The sequence below is a fragment of the Mizuhopecten yessoensis genome, unplaced genomic scaffold (assembly GCF_002113885.1).
Source record: "Mizuhopecten yessoensis strain PY_sf001 unplaced genomic scaffold, ASM211388v2 scaffold7333, whole genome shotgun sequence".
NCBI lineage: Eukaryota > Metazoa > Mollusca > Bivalvia > Pectinida > Pectinidae > Mizuhopecten > Mizuhopecten yessoensis.
This window is the reverse complement of record NW_018406995.1, coordinates 376,035-386,456: the sequence shown is the minus strand read 5'-3', so window position 1 is coordinate 386,456 and position 10,422 is coordinate 376,035. Positions and strand designations below refer to the sequence as shown.

The 10,422-nt window shown below is 35.9% G+C and overlaps 1 protein-coding gene across 1 annotated transcript; it reads left to right on the top strand.

The window, feature by feature from the left end:
* Window positions 1-8: 8 nt before the first annotated feature.
* On the top strand, window positions 9-10,133 carry LOC110453479 (disintegrin and metalloproteinase domain-containing protein 17-like; the record flags this gene model as incomplete). Its single annotated transcript, XM_021502433.1, has 12 exons — window positions 9-38; window positions 765-834; window positions 1,229-1,355; window positions 2,053-2,160; window positions 3,192-3,254; window positions 3,527-3,600; window positions 4,481-4,593; window positions 5,508-5,583; window positions 5,915-6,003; window positions 6,507-6,566; window positions 7,343-7,514; window positions 8,826-10,133. Coding segments are annotated over 12 exons (2,013 nt in total), but the record flags the coding sequence as incomplete, so codon positions are not given.
* Window positions 10,134-10,422: the final 289 nt, after the last annotated feature.

Sequence of the window (10,422 nt, the reverse complement as noted above, 5' to 3'; positions counted from 1 at the left end):
TGGTATGTAGAAAGGGAGGCACTCACTCAAACAATGTGGTATGTAAAGAGGGGGCACTCACTCAAGCAATGTGTTATGTAGAGAGGGGGCACTCACTCAAACAATGTGGTATGTAGAAAGGGAGGCACTCACTCAAACAATGTGGAATTTAGAAAGGGGACACTCACTCATACAATGTGGTATATAGAAAGGGAGGCACTCACTCAAACAATGTGGAATGTAGAAAGGGGACACTCACTCAAACAATGTGGTATATAGAAAGGGAGGCACTCACTCAAACAATGTGGTATGTAGAAAGGGGGCACTCATCAATTAATGTGGTATGTAGAGAGGGGCACTCACTCGAACAATGTTGTAATTTATAATGAAATACAAGGTTAATCTGTTTTCTTTGTTATTTATATCATCGGCTGAAAATTTCAGGACATTCACATTCCCTTCATCGTAAAGATTGGCATGTATAGATGTAATTTATAATTTCACTTTCAATATGACTAAACTATTCCTCGGAACTAGAGTAATATATACTACGTCTTAGCTAATGAGACTGACACCTAACAGTCAATAGGGGGAAAGAAGTGATATAAATAATCATGATTTACTGTTTTTACAATGATGTTGTCTCTACCTATGGATGGATTTAGATTATGCTTGTCCACTGAACAGTGAAGGGCAAATGTTTGACTGATTAAATGTTTCCCACTTATACAGCATGTAATATAACCATACATTTGTAACAGAACATGCACTTTTTTTCTGTGCAGCTTTTCTCCCCCTGTAGCAGACGATCTATCTATAAGGTGTTGGAAGGTAAAGGCAGTGACTGTTTAAAAGGTGCGGTTATTTTTAAGAAATGCACAAATATTGTTTATGTTATGCATAAAAACTGTGTGCACTTTGCATCAATTCAATTCAAACTTTACCAGTCTTTGATTGGCTGAAATTTAAATTTCTCAGCTTTAAGTACAGTTCTACTGGGCTGATTAGAAAGTAATTAACTAAATAAGCAGGGTTCATAGTTTGGTGAATTACCAAACAGTCTCTACAGCTGTCAAAATAAGACTTTTATATCGTTGTTAAGTACAGGTTGCGGGTTTAAATTTCCAGAGATTCTTTGGTTATGAATGCTGCTACTTTTTGCACTAGAACTGACAACTTTCATTTGGAGTGTATCTTATACCAAGTATCTGAATTATTTCTGTATTGTTTTGTTAATTTATGGACACAGAGAAGAATCCCTACTTGGCCTTCTGTGGTAATGGTCGTTTGGACAGTGGAGAGGAGTGTGACTCAGGAACAAGGCCAGACGACTGCTGTACAGACAAGTGTGTCCTAACGGCAGGTTCAGACTGCAGGTAAGTCCTGTATAGACAGGTGTGTCTCACCACAGGTTACGACTGCAGGTAAGTCCTTTACAGACCAGTGTGTCCTAACGGCAGGTTTATACTGCAGGTAAGTCCTGTATAGACAGGTGTGTCCTAATGGCAGGGTCAGACTGCAGGTAAGTCCTGTATAAACCAGTGTATCTCACCACAGGATTAGACATCACTACTTATATTGAATTTAAAAGTTTTAATTTCTCTGAAATTTTGGTAATTTAGATGAAATGTCAAGGGGAGATAATTTTGCTTGACTGAAATGTGGATTTCAGAGTGGTGTCCCATCTCTAATATGCATTGTGTACTTGAATAATTGAAAGATGTCATTGATTTGTTACCAGTTGTTGGAAAATTCAAGAATTCCTCAGAAAAGATTGAAATTCTTAATTTCATTAGCCAGGGGCCATCCGTTCTCCCTTGGGGAGGGGGTAAAGTTTACTATAGTTTTTAACATTTTTGGGTACATTTTGCCCATACTCAGTATGATAATATTCAAAGTTAGTCAAAAATCATCCTTAATGGAAGGAGTATCAAATTGTAAAATTGAGATTCCTGCCTTAACCCTAGGGGCAGGTGTCAAAATCGACACTCAACTACAGAACTTGCTTTGTATGGTCTATCAGATCAGATCATCTGTATCTTATTATGATAACCATTTTGAATTATCTCACAGCCCATTCAACAAGGCGTGCTGTTCTCAGTGTAAGCTGGCCCAGGCCGGCACGATTTGTCTACAGATGGTGGATGACAACTTTGACTGCAAGGGCAATGCTCAGTGCAAGTATCCTTTTTGAGGACATCTCAAGACAGCCCAAAACAGACACATTTAGATTTTGATTAGTTTGAGATTTGTCTGTGTGCATGTTTCAGTTAACAGTATATACAGTCTTGTTTTAAAGAATGGAATACATGTACGTGTTCTTTCTTTAAAGATTTCATTTTCAGAAGTCATTTTGTTAACACAAACTTTTGCTGTTTGATGGAAAGTTTTAACTTCAGTGAGTTAAATCATTTACAGTATATACCTTCACAGTATTGCTATTCACTGAAATCTGCAACCACGAAAACTACAAATAAGTAAAAATACCGTATTTGACCACAGATAAGCCCCCTCTCGCAAATAAGCCCCGTCCCCACTTTGGCAAATGTCCTGGGAACAGGGTGGGTGCCTGCATTTAAGCTTAGCTATTGAGATCATCTGCCATACAACCTTGAGGTATAATGCCTCTTATTTCATTTGTCGCTTCACTCACTGCCAACATACATTTCATGGTGACCTTATCCTAATTAGTCTTGTGTATGTCTTTCTGAATCTATGAAGTGTGGAAGCCAATTAGTAGCTCTCAGAAAAGAAAAAAAAACTGATACATAAAAATGTATGTAATATTTTAGGTCAATTATTTTAATGAGCTTTTGTTGAGTTAGAAGTTTATAATGCAGATAAAATCGAGATGATGAATATTTTGGAATAAAAATCCGATAATGACACTGAATCTTCTAAGGACATGTATGGAACAGTAAGATAAATGTAATAATTAAAGTAATATATAATCAAATACTGTAAAATCATTAATTTTCATGGGACATTAAATTTCGTTTATTTTGTGGATAACAAAAATCCACGAAATTTAAACCACACGAAAACATAAATTTGGTATGATATAGATAGGGGGGAATCAGAAATCAGCGAAATATAATATCCTTGAAACAGGCTAGTATACGAAAACCAGGAAATTTTAACCCCACGAAAATAAGTGATTCTACAGTATACTGCATGACATTGTATAGAAAATTTTCCTTAAAGTTTCTTAGTGGGTTCCAATATGACTGTCCTCCACCAAGCAAGAAGCCTGATAATACGTCTTGCCAGGACGTGTAAGTGTATTTCACTGTCTGACCTGATCTTTCGTCCATGATTCTACATTCCATTAGTAATTCCTCGTTGTCACTAATGATGACTTCTATCTACCGGCGGCCTTGAATATTTAGTTTTCTATGAATATGCCAATTTGGTTTTTCTTTCACATATTAACTATAAAGTACTTTTAAGACAAATATTATCATAGATAAATCTGAAATATGTAAATTGGTTATTTAGAGCACCTGACAATTTGTAATCTTAATCAGCTGTTCTCCATTTTTTTCAGCGGCAAATGTATTGATGGAAATTGTGTAGGATTCTGTCAACAAATGGGCATGATTCCTTGTGTGTGTTCACCAGGTAATTAAGATATTCACATTTACCAATTCAATACTTACTCTAGTTTGAATATATATTTAATTATTATATGTAAGGATAATTATTTGCTAACATAAGACTTCTATATAAAAATGCATGTATCTTTTCTGTGAAAATTGCATTGTTTGCATGAGACAAATCAAAACAATCCAAAAAATATCTTTGATGTATGGTCATTTGGGTTTGGAATACTAAAAATGATGACACATACTAATGCTATAAAAACAAATTATCAAGTAGATGAATAAGGGAGATAACTCTAACTAAAATCACAGTGAAGGTTAATAAAGATAGCATATCACCTTAAGTCAAATACATATTACAGGTATAATGTGTAAGGTAGCGTGTATCCTTAACTCAACACATGTACATATTACACATATCATGTGGATACACCATTAACTATCACAAAACAAAGGTATGATATCTATTTATACGGTGTAATAAATGAGGTGTATAATCCGAGGATAATGTTAGCAGGGAAATCACTTTTTAACTCAGGCTTTAAAAAAGGGAAAAATCAAAGCAAATGCAAAACTGCATATAGTTCTATCATTTCATTATATCTGTGCTAAACTGTAAGTTCTGCCATGGAAATATTAATCATACATTGTAGCATAATTTTGATATATGTCTCTGAACTTATGAAATCTTAAATCATTATTTTCAGTTTTAAATATAGACAGGTTTTCAAAAACCACAGGTTCGATTTACATTGAAATGTATGGAAAATATGCATATAATTAGGTCTGTTTTATATAGGTTTTCTTGATTATAAAGGGTTTAGTTTAGATGTTTCGTTATGTTAGCTGATGGACTGGAAATTCAGATTATAGCTATCAAACTTTTTTGTTTCTAACAGAGAGTGGACTTGCATGCTACAGATGTTGTAAACCTACCAGCGATTCTAAGTGTGTCAGCTTCTCAGAGCTGCTTGACAATGGTCGCACATGTTACCAAGGATATTGCCAGACGGTAAATATTGAAATCATAGAAAAGCTTAATTAAGTACATAACATAATATATTATTGGGAATTCATTTGTAGTAATCAAAATTTATTCAAAAGGATGTGTCCTTAAAAAGTGAATTTGTTAGCATCAAAACATTGTATTTTCTTTCCTTAAACACCTCTATGCCCTGAAATTACTATTAAGAGATAACAAAACTTCAAACAACATTTTCCCCCAAGAACTTATAATCGCACAGGGTCAAGATATTTTACATGTAGCATGCTTTATTGAAGGATTATTACTTTTGTTTAAAAAAAAATCAAGGTCAAAAGGGTTAAATAAATTTGAGTATTCAACCTACTTCTGAATTATGAGGCCTGGAGTTTGTTGTTGGAGTGGGCAGCTAGCTATCAGATATGAGACATGGTAGTCTAGTGATAGGATGCATGCCAGGCTCGTGACCGAATGGTTGTAGGTTCGAGTCACGGCACGGCACTGTGTTGTATCCTTGAGCAAGATACTTCACTTTGCTTGTTCCAGTCTACTTAGCTGTAAATGAGTATGTGTTTGGGCAGTGCTAGAATTGTTGAATGCTAGCTGTGAGCGCCGAAATGGCAGCACTGGCTGTATGCTCCCACAGGAGTTGAGAAAGATATTGGCTGGTTGCAAAGGCCCTATAACCACGGATAATAATTTGTGAATCGCTTTGAGACGACCTATGAACTAGGTTGTGATAAAGTGGTATATGAAATAAGCCTCAAATTATTATTATTGTTATACATGATGAAAAAGTTTCTTTTTTAAGCATTTCAGCATAATTAGATATATATCATATATTACTTGCTATTAAAGGATCTGAGTCTTACTGGATAAATTTCAGTGCAGTTTTACTCTTTCTGCTTAACCTGATACAAGTAATTTGATTTTCACGTTTTTAGGGTGTATGCATCAAAAGTCCATCAAAAATTAATAAGTTCTGGAATGCGTTGGGGAGCCAGGTCATTGACTCGTTCGGTAAGTACTAGATACACATTCATTACCGGTACTTACGGTACACGCCTAGCTTGTCAGTACTAGTATTGTCTAATAGATATAATGTGTGAGGTAACAAATGATATATAAAGTGACAAATAGCTATAGCCTGATATTTTGTTATCATGGGGCCTCACAGATCATGTAGAATACATTGTTATTAAATGTAAGTCTTTTACTTTAGATATTGAATGGATTGAAAGTAAAACAAATTGCCCAAGATGATTGTTTTGTTTGTAAATGTCTTGACGGTGGAAAAATGTACTGTACACAATAGCTGTATTGCCTTCTTTACATTGTTATTTTTGTGCAGATGTTTTTATGAGGGACAACATCGTATTCTTCATCACTTTGTTTTCATTGATCCTGTGGCTGCCTGCAGTGTTAATATTTGAGTATTTTGTAAGTATGAGATATAGCTGAAGAGTGATATGAGAGGTAATGCATACGTATAACTATAAATTCAAAAAAGTCAAAACTTTAAAAAAAAAAACAATTTTTTTTAGTGTAATATGCATATTTATCTGTTAGCTACATAAAGTGCTCGACTGTTGTTAAGAAAATTGGTCGTTCTGAAAACATTTGTTTAAACTGCTATATATGTTGTCTGTTAGAATTTTAGAAATATCGAACTGTTCCTCTCCGTTTTGATATTCTGTAAAATTTATATCTTTGATTAATAGAGAAATATAAGATGAGACAGAATTTATACAGCAATTTAGCTGTTTGTGTTTGGAGTTAGAGAGACTATAGTAAGTAAATATATTGAGATATGATACATGGGTAAGATGGCTAATATACATTTCTTCATTGCTTTTACATCTATCGATGTGATTTATAACAACTTTATATATACAATTATCAGGATCAGGGTAACATGTTTTTTTTAATTTTTCTCCTTTCAGGAAAAAAAACAGTCAAGACAAGATGACATGTTGATCAATCGACAAGTCAATAGACGTATGGTAATATTTGTTGAGCATATAGTATGGTGCTTTCTGTGGTTCTTGTGAAAAAAATAACTGTATGAGCTCTTCCTCGTGGTTGTTTGTTTGGGCTAAATGTCTTCGCAATGACTAAAGTCGTATGACAATGGTTCGTGACTAGTAATATAAGAAAGCAAGAATACTTCAGCCATCGGCTTTATAAACATGACAAATGTTTAGAAATTGAAAGAATGTAAACTTTGTACGATAATCTTTTACAGAAATTTTTAGAGCATCACACTTAACACGGAGGATGTCATTAGGGACTTTTTTCTGATGTGTACCGGCCCGGTATATGATCTCATCTTTCTCACATACTTCACAGGGTGATCCAGTTGTTGCCAGGGAAAATATAAATCTATCTTACACGGGGTAGGGAAAGACAGGTGGCACGCGCTATATGATGTCATAATAATGAATTGTTGACGTGACATCACTGTATTGTTTCTGTGATGTCATACCCTTGTTACGAATGTGGAATCCTCCTACTCAAACATAGGGTTTTGTGGTTTGGGTGGAAAAACCAGATCGATGTTCATTTGTAAGTTTGTGAGAAAAACAATTTAACATGGGTCTATATATTCCAATGTAACACCACTGGGCAAGCCTCGTGCGACAAGATATAAAATCTTATATTGGGCCATCTTCTTAAACCCGTGTTTGATTCTATTAATGTAAACTTGAGATAAGGTAAACATGTGATAATATATTCCAAACCTCTACGTACAAATGTAACTGTATTCGTGTTTGTACAGAGAGGAAAAGTGGACATCCTTCCTGAAGGAGAAAAAGAGTCCTCGATCCTACATGTTGGCAGTCTCTCTGTATCAGGTGCACGGAGCTCCCGCCCTCGTCACACACTTCACAGAACATTCACAGAACCACAACAAGAGTATGCGGGAAATTCCTCACAGATTGTCAAGTCAGGTATGGCTGTGTTCGTGTCAAAGTCAGGTATATGGTTGTGTTCTGTTCTGCTCAACATCATCAGAATATTGCAATCAGTTATCATTCCATTGTTCTGTTGTGGTGTTATTGTATTTAAATTCATTTCGTTGTTATAAAACACCTGAAGACATTTCCACTCATTCAGAGTATTTAGTTCAAGTTAATTTCCACCCGTAAAGAGTATATGATTCCTGTAAATTTCCTTTCATAAAAGCAGTTGGATCCTGTAATTTCCATATGTAAAAATATTATAATCGATCATGGTATATTTTCAGCCATAAAAAAATATTTGCTTCCTGTAAATTACCATCCAGAAACAACTATTGCTTCCATTAAATTATCATCCTTAAAGAGTATTTGATTTCGGTAATTTTCCTGTTCCCTGCCATAAACAATATTTGATTCTAGTAAACTTTCATCTATAAAGTCCAGTAAATTTCCAGCCACAAAGAGTATTTGGTTATATACAGTCTGTAGTATAACATCCAAAAAAATAAAAAGAATTTGGTTCCAGTAAAGTTCCATCAATAAAATGTATTTGGTTCCAGTAAATTTCCATCAATAAAAAGTATTTGGTTCCAGTAAATGTACGTAAATGGACACCCACAAAGAGTATTTCATTCCAATAAATTTCCATCAATAAAAAGAATTTGGTTCCAGTAAATGTACGTAAATGGACACCCACAAAGAGTATTTCATTCCAATAAATTTCCATCAATAAAGATGATTGATACCAGTAAATGTCCATCAATAAAAAGTATTTGGTTCCACTAAATGTCCATCAATAAAAAGAATTTGGTTCCAGTAAATGTCCATCAATAAAAAGATGATTGTTTCCAGTAAATGTCCATCATTAAAAAGAATTTGGTTCCAGTAAATGTACGTAAATGGACACCCACAAAGAGTATTTGATTCCAATAAATTTCCATCAATAAAGGTCACAGAATAATGTATTTGATTCCAGTAAATAACCATCAATAAATTTATGAGTATTTGATTCCAGTAAATTTCGGGCCATTGAGAGTAATTGGTTCCAGTGTTTCTGAGTCTGAAGATTTCTTTTTGCAATTATTCATCATTCCATCATTATCATATGTATTCATTACTTAGCCTGGTCCGTAAACTTCATCATTTTAGATCATTCATTGTATTAAGCGGTCTTCTATAATAGCTACTGTTACTGAAATCATCGTTTATAATATATCTATTCGTTTTTATGTTTGAAGATATAAGCTGAACCATATAAACATGTAGGGTCTAGTATCAAAATATCTGTTTTTCTCTTTACAGGCAGCCAGCCTTTATACACAGACTATCAGAAAGTAAGTACACTGCCACAAGGTTGGAAACCAGGAGGATATGACCGCAAGGCACAAAGGATACCACTAACGGTAGACAATCTGTCTGATCAGCGAGGGTACAGGAAAGACGCCTCCAGTCAGAACCAGACCAGGGATCCAAAGCTACAACATCTATCAGTAGACAATCTGTCTGATCAGCGAGGGTACAGGACAAATGCCTCCAGTCAGAACCAGACCAGGGATCCAAAGCTACAACATCTATCAGTAGACAATCTGTCTGATCAGCGAGGGTACAGGAAAGACGTCTCCAGTCAGAACTACGAGGGGGACCCAGTGTCTCAACCACGGAAGTACCCCTCACATCTTGAATTGGGACGAGGGGCTACTACGTTGCCGTATAGCATTAGGCGTCCTATAGAAAGGTATCCGGGCTATGACACAGGAAGTTACAATAACAAGGCCAGTACCTTACCTCTTCCTTCAAGGGGTTTCAGTTATAGCACTGAACAGAAGCCAAGTAACATAGATACATATACCGTTGATAACGAACCAATGCCACATGCTGGTTACCCCTTGTCAAACAAACTCCCATTAACTATTAAACCAACTTCTCGAGGTATGTACCATACAAATAACGGCCATCTTCAGGAGCCATTGCCTATTGAAGATGATGGGCAATACTTTAAGCCAATAAGCCATAGATCCTCTGATACAGACTACGAAAGCACTCCCAGAAGTGCTCAACGTTCCTATTATTACCATGAAAATCCATATGAGGAACCTGAAAATGTCAGTCGTAAGTACGCACCTGGTGGCCAAGGACAGACAATCGGTTACGGGAAAATGCCCACTCACTATGGACCATCTTTCAGCTCAGAAAATCTATCGCAAAACTCACCCCGGCAACCGATCAGTAATGAGCACCTGCCAGCTAGCCACGGCGGCCATCACAACAATGACAGATTCATGAACCTAGGTTATGAAGGTGATTCTATGACTGTAACAGAAACTATGATTTAGTGCAAAGAAAGAAATGTTCTCTTCCAGAATTCGCACAGAATCATACATGCACTCTAGAATATGATTGATATGTGACAGTACTAGTGGCGTTCTAAATATACTTTATCCTATTGAAGAGTAAATGTCTCAAGACATCTCATTGTTACTGATCCATGCCCATCTTACATAGCAGGAGGCCTAGGCACGGTAGTCTGGTGGTAGGACGTCAGGCTCGTGACCGAAGGGTTGCAGGTTCAAGTCACGTCACAGCACTGCATTGTATCTTTGAACAATATACTTTACTCTGCTTGTTCCAGTCTACTCAGTTGTAAATGAGTACGTGGTTGGGCAGTGCTAGTATTGTTGAATGCTAGCTGAGAGCGCCGAAATGGCAGCACCGGCTGCATGCTCCCCATGGAGTTGAGAAAGATATTGGCTGGTTGCAAAGGCCCTATAACCACGGATAATAATTTGTGAATCGCTTTGAGACGACCTATGAACTAGGTTGTGATAAAGCGGTATATAAGAACCTCGAATAATTATTAATTATTATTTTGGTTAGAGGTTTATGATTTGTTGGATATGAC